General features: G+C 45.2%; 2 protein-coding genes across 6 annotated transcripts in view; one reads left to right on the forward strand and one right to left on the reverse strand.

The window, feature by feature from the left end:
• The window catches only part of LOC100136445 (solute carrier family 2, facilitated glucose transporter member 4), a 41424-nt gene extending 37667 nt beyond the window's left edge, over positions 1-3757 (forward strand). For both annotated transcript variants that reach the window (XM_014155686.2, XM_014155688.2), the window contains exons 7-11: positions 52-239; positions 483-587; positions 1719-1820; positions 1993-2196; positions 2406-3757. In XM_014155686.2, coding sequence (XP_014011161.1) covers positions 52-239; positions 483-587; positions 1719-1820; positions 1993-2196; positions 2406-2624 — 818 coding nt within the window. In that variant the 3' untranslated portion in view covers positions 2625-3757. The remainder of the gene's footprint in view (positions 1-51; positions 240-482; positions 588-1718; positions 1821-1992; positions 2197-2405) is intronic.
• Positions 3758-4077: 320 nt separating this feature from the next.
• ybx2a (Y-box-binding protein 2-A) lies at positions 4078-9092 on the reverse strand. Of its 4 annotated transcripts, none has more exons than XM_014155487.2 (10): positions 8812-9092; positions 7566-7629; positions 7355-7388; positions 7046-7135; positions 6502-6756; positions 6035-6117; positions 5622-5841; positions 5381-5527; positions 5141-5216; positions 4078-4632 (listed from the first exon to the last, which is right to left on the reverse strand). In XM_014155487.2, the coding sequence occupies exons 1-9, from the start codon at positions 8888-8890 to the stop codon at positions 5181-5183; spliced, it is 1008 nt and encodes a 335-aa protein (XP_014010962.1). In that variant the 5' UTR covers positions 8891-9092; the 3' UTR covers positions 4078-4632; positions 5141-5180. The 4 variants fall into 4 exon arrangements, with proteins under 4 accessions (XP_014010962.1, XP_014010963.1, XP_014010961.1 ...); XM_014155488.2 differs by having other exon boundaries at positions 6502-6735; positions 7034-7135; XM_014155486.2 differs by having other exon boundaries at positions 7034-7135.
• Positions 9093-11198: the final 2106 nt, after the last annotated feature.

Here is an 11198-nt window from a genome sequence, read left to right on the forward strand (position 1 = left end):
CCCATCTAAAGTTCTCCGCTCAGCGTGATTCTCATTCCCACTCTTCGCCAGGCTTGAGGAGGCTGACCGGGAGGCAGGAGGTGGGGGATATGCTGGCGGAGATGAAGGAGGAGAAGAGGAGGATGGACATGGAGAGGAAGGTGTCCATCGCAGAGCTCTTCCGCTCCCCCATGTACCGGCAGCCCATCATCATCGCCATCCTGCTGCAGCTCTCACAACAGCTCTCTGGGGTCAACGCTGTGAGTACTGGAGGGTAGAGAGGGCAGGGGAGTGCAGTAGGTGTGTGTATCACCTGATGATGAGTATATTCAAATACATTCTATATCCGGAGTCCTTAGATTTCATCAAACAATGAAAGAATGACAAATAAATACAATTACATTGGGATCATATTACAATAAGGGTTGGCATTAGTCACATCTCTGCATTGCTTCAAGCTTGACTCCATTCCATGACCAACCGTCCTCTTGTATTCTCTCCAGATCTTCTACTACTCCACCAGTATTTTCCAGAAGGCAGGGGTCCAGAGCCCCGTCTACGCCACTATAGGAGCTGGCGTGGTCAACTGTGCCTTCACTGTGGTCTCGGTACACAAGCAGGCCCTGTTTCCAGGCACCTCCATTACTGTTTAACTCCTACACCTTTATCATTGAACAAACAAGATAACGTAGTGGGTCGACCCAACCTTAATCTCGTTCCCAGACACTCCCTCCCACATGCGCATGGACCAACGCTTCAACTTGGTTTTCCTGAGCCAATAGAGAACGGGAGAAACTCCCGACTTAATCTACCAATTAATCATCTCCCAGAACACCTTGCCCCTTCTCTGTACGTGTCTTGTGCAACTCTGTTTACGGTGCCACGCCTCGCAGTTTTGTGATTCACTAAAATGAAATGATGATAAATACCTTACTTAGTAAAGTCACTCTAGGAATTCTATAGGTCACTCCCACTAAGGCCAACTTTAAATCGTTGATGTCCCAGGTTTATATGCGCTGTGGGATGAGGTTATCCCAACCTAGGGCTCTATTCAATCCGTATCGCGGAAGTTACCGTTACAACGTGATGGAAATTTAAAGGTCAATGTTCCCACGTTAACGGAGTCTGAATTCACGATAAACGCTGCATATGTCGGCTCAATCGGAAATGACCTTTACATTTATATTGTACAATCTGTAACGCTTCAGATTGAATAGAGCCTTTAGTCTTTCTGCCTTCATCCAAAAAGGTCTGATTTGTTGATTAATGTATTGATTGTCTTGGCTGGGTTAAGGGTTGACCTTTGATTTTAAAATGAAAACACCTCTTTAAATCATCAGCTTCACTTTTATGTTTGCATTCTGTAGAGAAAGCTCCCACTTACAATAGTCTTTATCCATGACCAAACCAGACTGGAGAATGCCTTAGACCAGTGGTTCGCAAACCTCTCCTCGGGGACCCCCAGACATTTCACAATTTTGTTGTAGCCCTGAACTAGCTCACCTGGTTAACCTATTCAAGGTCTTGATGATTAGTTAACTAGTCGAATCAGGTGCAAGCTCTGGAATAGATCAAAAACATGGAACGGCTGGGGGTCCCAGAGTAGAGGTTTGAGACAAACGCCAGTTGGAAAAGTTCAGTCAGAATCATCAGCTAAGTTTTGTCTCAATTAGAAACGAGTGAAAATGATCCAGGCCTGTTGTTACCTGTTTGTCATTCTGCTCTCGTCCAATCAACAGCTCTTCCTGGTGGAGAGGACGGGCCGCCGGACACTACACATGCTGGGGCTGTCCGGAATGTGTGGCTGTGCCATTGTCATGACGATAGCGCTCGCCTTATTGGTCAGTCCTTAATGAATAGCAACAAACTCATTAGCCCATTCACGGAATCATGTACCCATAGAAATAAAATACTAGAAGGGGCACCCCATTCAAGTCAGAGGCCATAATGGGTGGTATGGCTATTTCTATTCATGTACCTCTGGCTGAACCATCACCGCCTTTCCCTTGACAGGACAGTGTTCCCTGGATGAGCTACATCAGCATGCTGGCCATCTTTGGCTTCGTGGCCTTCTTTGAGGTGGGGCCTGGCCCCATCCCCTGGTTCTTTGTGGCTGAGCTCTTCTCCCAAGGCCCCAGGCCCGCTGCGATGGCCGTGGCCGGATTCTCCAACTGGACGGCCAACTTCATTATTGGCTTTGGCTTCCAGTATCTCGCTGTAAGTGATCACTTTGTGTGTTTGGTAAAAAAAATTGACCAGGAACCTTCATTTAGGACTTTAGTATTGGTTTTAATGATAGGCGAAGCTGACCTATTCTGGATTGGATGGTGTCTGACAGACATGGACTGATGAGTAAAAGTATTTTCAATGAAACACTAATGAATATACGCCTCCCTTTCCCTCCCCCTCTACCTCCCGCTCCACAGGAGCTTTGTGGGCCTTATGTCTTCCTCATCTTCGCAGTGCTCCTTCTCTTCTTCCTCATCTTCACCTTCTTCCGGGTGCCGGAGACACGGGGCAAGACGTTCGACCAGATCTCCACCTCCTTCAGCCAGCACCCGCCAGCCATGATGGACCTGGACATGGAGTTGGGCAAGCGGAGTACAGAGCTGGACTACCTGGGGGGGGAGGGAAGCCTTGACTAATGGGGTCCCCTGGGGGAACTGGGGAGGGCAAGCTGAGAAGGCCAGACATACTCTTGGTTATGCAGGGAAACTCAGAGGGCTACAACTGGGTACTGGGCTTGGGCCTGATTCCAAACACATCCTTTGAGTTGTATCTAGGCATATCGAGCAGGGAGAGTAGGGTAGGGTTGGCGTGTGGGTCAAGGGATAGGGAGGTGGAATGGATTTGGAACTGAGCCCGTAGTTAGGAAATGGAGCTTGAGGGAGATATGTTGACAGGAACAGGTTGCTTGAGGAAAAGGCTGTGCAACATTACAAAGCATTGCACCAACTGAACATACCCCAGAAAGGGTGGAGTGTGAGTGATTTTTATTACCAGAGCAACCCATAATGGGTGATAGAGGGGATGATCAGGAACAAGGTTTCTGAACTTTAAGGCATTACCCCCACCCGGGTGTACATATGCTGATGGGGTGGAGATTTGAGAGAGAATGCGCACATGTTCTATGGAGAGAGAGGCTTGGAGGTATTCCTGCACTTTATATACAAAAATGTCAGCAGTTTTCAGATTGATAGCTGGTTACAATAGCAAAACAGTTAGTGAAAACCCATGTACATTTTTAGTGAGCAAAGCTATGGTGTGTGACATTGAGTGATTTATTTCCGAGTTACTGTAAGTCTCAGTGGGCTAACCAGTCTACCACTAGCGACCCACTTCCCCTTTTGGAAGTGTCCCTAAACTTGATTTCACAAGATGGACAGCTTTAACGTGACTCATTGCACAGCCTACAGAGAAGTTACTTTTAAGGAGAGAAAATCATGTATTTAGTACTTAAATGTATATAGCGTGCTGGTTTGATTGAAAAAACACAATGGTACGAAGGTCTACAAATACTCAAACTTTACCCACTCCAATAGGAGTATGTCTTTGGTTTCTATGGGGTAGGGCACAATATTAGTTGATATGGCAACAGGCCTTGGTTTTGACTGCTACTGCATCAGCAATCTGTCCCTGAACTAATTACGCATGTGTGCCGTTTGCTGTCGATGCTGTACTGCTTGTGATTGTTCAATACAAATCTTCAAAGACATTGTACAAAGATAATCTGTAATTTATATTAAGTGTGAATATTGATAAAGTATTCTGTATGGTTTGTGACAACTGTTCTCATTTCAAACATGAGCATGTTAATGCCCCAACATTTCAGCAAGTCTTTAGTTACTACCATCCCCAGAAACAGGTCAAATTGAATACAAATACTGCATTTTAATGTTACAGCTTTTATCAAGTGTGCGATGCTCCGGTTTCAGATTCTACTGGAGTTGGAATTTAAGAAATTCAATTACTTACTCTGGGTTTTATCCCACTAAAATTAGATTCAAGTCAGACATTTTACATTTCCTGGAGTGTGTATTGTGGACATTAAAGACATGAATGCATTGTATTGGGGACATTAAAGACATGAATGCATTGTGGGTTTTGCAAACATTTTATTGACATTTAGATACTGACATTGCACATAATCCCCTCCAAAAGAAAAGCACATAAAATAAGTAGAACAAAAATGACTTTTTTTAAACCAACCCCCGGCCTTGATTTTCCAAATAGGGTGTGGGCTGCAGCATGTTTTAGAAACAAGGGGGTGGCAAGGTTCTCGTCGCAACTCCTGGACCACTACCCTCACACACGCTTCCCTCTCATCATCGAACTTAAATAGCGGCTGGGTCCTCTACTGCTCATGCCCATTCTCAGTCAATTAAAGTAAACTAGCTGGGGGTTTATGGAATAACTGGGCATCCAAGCAGGTTTTTAAATACTTTTTTCTTCTAGATCTTTCTAGGTGTATTTTAACATTTATGAATAGACACACACCTCCCTCCCATCTCCCATATGCAGTTTCTAGCTAGACAAGTCAGGGGTGGGGGGAAGGGGGTTGTAAGGTGGGATGCGGGGGGGATTGGAGAGTAGTGCACACAGTGGTGGGTGTGGTGAGATGGGCTCGGTCCCCCAGCTAACCCTCCCTAGGACCTAAAGAGAGGGACAGGGGGAGAGAGACAGATGGGCAGAGAAGATAAGGGGAGAAAGGCAGGTAGGTGAAAAAAAGACAGGCGGGGCAAAGACCGACAGAGGGGGACAAAGGGGAGAGAGACATTAACACTTAAAACAATTAATGCCAAGAATTAAGACTTCTAACAGGCAGTGGGTCCCACCGGGTTTGAGCCTTCAATTGGCGACCAATTTACAACTGCAATATAGGTGGGCTTTCATTGAACACAAGAACATCCCAAAAATATAAAGTCATTAGGAAAAGCATCTTTAACACCCAGTTCCCCCATTTGGACCGCAGGTGCTGACCATCTTTCAGAAGACTCGTGCATTTCCTCTGAAAACCCATACGATGAAAAACTAACTAAATATCACATACTAGTGACAACAGCTACGAGATAGCCGACATCGCAGTTTTTGTAGTAATGCAAGAAGCGCAACCCTCCACCCAAACCCTCAAAGGCTGCGCCAGTTTAGAGTAGGGTCCCACCTCTTGACTGGGGTCGCGTTACACCGTCCCATCCTGGGCGTCATTCTGAGGCTGCAGGAACTGTCGTGGCAGGTGGCTGAAAAAAATGACAATTTTTTTACTTCGTTGGAACATAAGACTCAATATTAATATAATGACTACATACAGGAATACCTACAGTAAAACAGTAGCCAAGTTAAGACCAGTTACAACAGTTAAAAGCAAGAGGACGCATTGAATAGATTTCGGGGTGCCTCTTACCTCTGGTGATTTGCGGGAAGTTTTGGGGGACATTTTGGGGGAGCCTTTAGGGGAGGACTTGGGGGAGGCCTTGAGGTCAGCTGGCTTGGCTGTCTGAAGGGGAGTGCTAGGTTCCGAGGCTAGCTTATCTGGCTTCTCTGTCCCATCCTAAGATATGAACAGAGGGGAAAATTAGCAACATAATATTGTCATTGTATTATTTTGTATTGCAACATTACATAGGAAGCACTGAGCCGCTCACTTTAGAGACAGAGTTAGACTCCGAGTTCCTCTGCCTGCGGCGGCTGAACTGTCGGCGGGGCTTCTGGCTGTCTTCGTTGGCCTGCTCCCTGTTTGGCTGCTGGCCCTCCTGGGCCTCCTTCACCACCACCTCCACCACCTCCTGCCCTTCTGCTGCCTGGCCCTCTGAGGTGGCAGCACCCGCCTGAACCTCCCCGGGAGGTGGGCGAGGACGGAATGGCCTGAGAAGGTTAGATGGCATGGGACAAAGTCAAATACACTGCAAGTCAAATAGGCCAAAACTACACCATCATCAACTCTTGGAATACTGGCCTTTGGGCTAAAAAGTCATCCACAAACTTGGTAAGATCTATTGACATGTGAACATCCCAAATACATAAAAGCCTACACACAAAAATGCCATGTCAGTCTCACCTGCGGTACTGGGTCCTAAACCTGCGCGGTGGAGGCCTCTGCTGGTCGCCTTCTGCTCCTCCCTCCTGTTCCCCTGGCTCACCCTGGGGGAGAGAACAGACCACACAACACTTCAGGAGGGAAACCAATTACACAACTGATATGCACAGGTGGAGGTCCAATCCTCAACTACCCCTCCATTTGCAAACATTTAGTAACGGAAAAGTCAAAGAAACCCATGGGACATCCCAACTGACTTCACCCCATTAAAGTTTCAATTTAAAACAGTTAAGGTAAGGGTAGGGTTTAGGGTGGGGGGACATCCATTTAGGAACTGGACAAGCGGAAGCAACTTCCTAGAAAAAGTGGCAGTAAATTCCATTCACCATTTTACTTTCAGTTGGTCTGTTTTTCCTCTTCAAATAAGTCAAAATGGAGAAGGGACTTTAAAACATGGGGTTGCAGCTTTTTATCCATCTACTCATCACCTCTTGCACTTCCTGTCTGGGTCGGCGGGGCCTGCGCCTTCGCGGCGGAGGCCGTTCTCCGTCCTGCTCTCCTCCACCCTCCAAGGTGGGGCCTGAGGTGCCGTCGACCTTCTCGTCACCAGGCCTGGGGCTGCGAGGGGACAAACGGCGGCGGAAACGGCGTTTGTTGGGCGCGTACCGACTGCCTTTGACGGGAACGCCACCAGGCCCTGTCACGTTGGCTGCCTCCGAGCCCTGAGAGAAGGAGAGAGAGAGCTTGTAGGAGAGATATTTAAAACAATGATATACAATTCAAACAGTTTGAGTGGCATTCAAATTAAAGGGATAGTTCACTCCAAAAAGCTAATATTTTCCATTCATTTGAAAATGAACAAACAGATAACGCAGCAGCCACACAACTTATGGAATGAAACTGAAATTGGCATAGGACTATGTCAAAAGCACAAAAAGATCTAATAAAGTTTGATTTTGGGCTGAACTATCCTTAAGACTTGTTAATAATGGAGGGTGAAAAAAAAAAGATCGTCCTTACAGGTTTGCCTACCTTGGCGGCCTCGACCACGTCAAACTCTACCACCTCCCCATCCCCAACACTGCGAAGGAACTTCCTGGGGTTATTCTTCTTGATAGCAGTCTAAAAAGATGGATTGGATGTTGTGATACAGGGTTTGTATTCACTAGGCACCAAACAGAATAAAACAGGGACGGACTGCCTGAACTTGTCCAATAAGAATCCCTAGTTTTCATTTCACATTGTAAAACGTTTTGCTAAGATTCACACTAATGAATGCAACCCAGTGGTATGAAGCAGCAGGTGCTCTTTGTGATTCTGACTTCATCTTGCTGGGCTTACCTGATGAACAAAGACATCCTCTTTGGTGTCGTTTCTGAAGGGGGAAAAAATGATCCGTTATGACACATCCAAAATGATCAAACTATATCCATGTTAACGTGTCATACCAGTACTACAGAGCACATGCATTGTGTCAAGTTAAATGCCCATTAGTGTACTTTCCAATTTCACATTTGACAGCCACATTACACAAAACCACATAGCAGGGTACCTGTTGATAAAGCCATATCCATTGCGCACGTTGAACCACTTCACGGTGCCTTGGACTGCGGTGGCTGCAACAACAGTTTAATGTCTCAAACATCAAAGTCAAGTCAAAAAGAAGGAATCAACGATTGTGAAGCTGCATTTGAGGTCTTGAAAGTGAACGTCTACTATATGACCTAGTACATGTCTCCCTTATCGCAACTTTTATCAACCAAAACGGTTCAAGCTAGGCTGCAGGACATGCCGTGATTGTGCCAATCATTAACAATACTTGACTAGACACCAAGTGGGACACGTTGTGCTTACTGTGCATAGGTGTGTTTCACCATTTTAACATTGTAGAGAGTTGATGAATACACATTAACATACCTAGTAACTTTGTTGATGTAACCAAAACCAATGGCACTTGACCACCTCAATTGGAACGTTTAACGGAAACCTGTCAAATAATTTACACCAATACCACTGAACATTTAATGAAAGCCCAGTTCACTTGTCAATGCTTGATTGTCACGTTAACATTCTGACCTAAAGGACTGTCACAGGGTGAAATCAGACGTCAATCGTTGATCAAGATGACGTACACCTGTGGAAAACATCCCTCCCCCTTTGAACACGTGACATTTGATGAGGTGAAATTAGGGTCATATTGTGACACCATTAGCCTACATTCAACCACGTCCATACGCGACAACTCAAAATGTCGGTTTGAATAATTGAACTTGATAACGCGTGTGCATCTAAACAGGCCGGCACATTACCAACCGCACAAACCCACGAGGGGTCAGTTGAGCAAATGTCCTACTTTAAGTCTCAATTTAAATATATGCGCTTGTTGAACAATATATTTGTGGCGACATTAATGGTCAGTCTTAAACTGGAGTAAGCATTTAATACAATTATATTCATCCAAGTCCTTGCGTAAAACATGAGGCACGTGGAACTTGAAACGAAACTCCAAAAACTGCTTAGGATCAGCACAACTTGACCTGGGTGTACAATGTGCGCTACTCCCACAGATTAACATCCAAGAGTTACAAAACCGACATGAGTCACTGAAACATACGCACTTTCCAACTACCCAATCTTTAGTCCTACTGACATATTTTAAGCAATGATTTGAGGCACAGCCATGTTCTGGCTTTAGTGCGTGGCCATGACGCATAGGTAAATACAAACTTACAACACTCACATATTCTAACTTTAGTCAAGGAAGATATTTTTGTCACTAATAATTCCACTTCACCTACCTATAATTTTTCTCTCCGGCTGTGGCTGTTCTTCCACCGGAGCCGACGGTGGGGCGCTCTGCGCTTCTGCGTCGGTCATACTCTCACGGATGCACGTTTACAATAATGTCCCCCTCTCCAAACTTTGCTCTGGCCGCCACGGCAAACTTTTTATCCTGACAATCTCCCGGGATCCACGATGTTAACCGCGCCCTCATTGGTTTCATAGTAGCCAATCCAGGAGCCTCATTAGCTCAGCAAGGAAGCCATTTGGAAGGGCGTAGGCCGCAAAAAAGACAGGTTTAAAATAAAAGCAGGTAGAGCAGGACAAATGATAGCGCGCAGAGCGGAGCACCCAGATTTTAAAGAGATTTGACAGGTGATAACCTGAATGAGGTGTTGTCAGTGGTGGAAACAGTGCTCACAAGTCATACTTAAGTAAAAGTAAACATACCTTATTAATAGAAAATGACTCAAGTAAAAGTGAAAGTCACCCAGTAAAATACAACTTGAATAAAAGTCTCAAAGTATTTGGTTTTAAATATACTTAAGTATCACTGGTAAATGGAATTGCTAACATGTACTTAAGTATCAAAAGTAAAAGTATTAATAATTTCAAATTCTTTATATTTTGAAAACCCGACAGCACAATTTTCTAGTTTTTTAAATTGTATTTACGGATAGCCAGGGGTACACTACAACACTGAGAATAATTTACAAACAAAGCATGTGTTTAGTGAATCCGCCAGATCAGAGGCAGTAGGGATGACCAGGGATGTTCTCTGTTTAGTGAATCCGCCAGATCAGAGGCAGTAGGGATGACCAGGGATGTTCTCTGTTTAGTGAGTCCGCCAGATCAGAGGCGGAAGGGATGACCAGGGATGTTCTCTGTTTAGTGAGTCCACCAGATCAGAGGCAGTAGGGATGACCAGGGATGTTCTCTGTTTAGTGAGTCTACCAGATCAGAGGCTGTAGGGATGACCAGGGATGTTCTCTGTTTAGTGAGTCTGCCAGATCAGAGGCAGTAGGGATGACCAGGGATGTTCTCTGTTTAGTGAGTCCACCAGATCAGAGGCAGTAGGGATGACCAGGGATGTTCTCTGTTTAGTGAGTCCACCAGATCAGAGGCAGTAGGGATGACCAGGGATGTTCTCTGTTTAGTGAGTCCGCCAGATCAGAGGCAGTAGGGATGACCAGGGATGTTCTCTGTTTAGTGAATCTGCCAGATCAGAGGCAGTAGGGATGACCAGGGATGTTCTCTGTTTAGTGAGTCCGCCAGATCAGAGGCAGTAGGGATGACCAGGGATGTTCTCTTGATAAGTGTGTGAATTTGACCATTTTCCTTTCAAAATGTACTTTTGGGTGTCAGGAGTAAAAAGTACATTATTTTTCTTTCGGAATGTAGTGAAGTAAAAGTTGTCAAAATATAAATAGTAAAGTCAAACACAGATACCCCCAAAAACGACGTAAGTAGTACTTTGAAGTATTTTTACTTAAGTACTTTAAACCACTGGGTGTTATGCATGTAGCCTCTCGTAACTGTGTGGACCAGAGTGCATATCCTATATGATTGATAAATGATTCTGAAATAGTCAATAGCATGCCATTGTCCAAAGTGTAATTCATGTGTGCTGGTCTATCATAATGGGTTACTAGGCCTACTAGGTGTTACCCTCTCCTATGAGTAAATGGCTTAGCACCTGTCTCTCTGTTGCGGATATTTCAGCTCGTGCAGCCGTCAGTGATAAATTACATGGTTGGTCCTGCGCCAAATCAGTCAGCACAAACACCCCCCGTCCCCGTCTTTGCTCCAACCCATGCCCTGACTCGCATGCCCCCTAGTCTCTCAACACTCCCCATCCCTCCATTTTATCTCAGCTCCCATCTGGCCCTCGGGCCCTCCACACATAGGTCATCGGATTCATGTTTCACTGGGCTAAATTTAACCCAGCGGCTCCGCGAACTGCCAATCACTGCGCACTGACTTTGACTGCCTGCCGCCATGTCAATACCACCATGGGGGCAATACCACCATGGGTAGCCTATTACAAAGAGCAAAGACTTTTGCCAATAATGAGACGCTGTTATTAGGCCTACATCAGAAACATTTATTGAGCATTAAAACCAGAACCCCCTAAAAGCGCAATCTTCTTTAAAAAAAGGTTAAAAACAATCTTAATCCTAATATTCCCTTAAAAGTGAAATATGGTGAATGATAAGGGATCAATTTCTATTGAGGCTTCGATCATTATCCGAGAGTGCTTATTTGGTGCGTAAAAGCGCCCATATCCTTATTCCCAAAAATAACGGTCCTTAGAATGAATGAGAGAGGCCCCATGCTTAGTGAATGAGAGGTTCCATTCGATGTTCCCGGGATTGCGCCCCCTCCCTGTTCTAGAATCTGAGAA

Source organism: Salmo salar, chromosome ssa18, assembly GCF_905237065.1.
Source record: "Salmo salar chromosome ssa18, Ssal_v3.1, whole genome shotgun sequence".
Taxonomy (NCBI): domain Eukaryota; kingdom Metazoa; phylum Chordata; class Actinopteri; order Salmoniformes; family Salmonidae; genus Salmo; species Salmo salar.

Coding starts and splice junctions, on each gene's coding strand:
- ybx2a (XM_014155486.2), bottom strand. CDS start 8,890: ATGACCGACGCAGAAGCGCAGAGCGCCCCACCGTCGGCTCCGGTGGAA. Junction 7,136..7,354: donor AGGATGTCTTTGTTCATCAG/GTAAGCCCAGCA, acceptor CCATCTTTTTAG/ACTGCTATCAAGAAGAATAA. Junction 5,217..5,380: donor CTTCCCGCAAATCACCAGAG/GTAAGAGGCACC, acceptor CATTTTTTTCAG/CCACCTGCCACGACAGTTCC.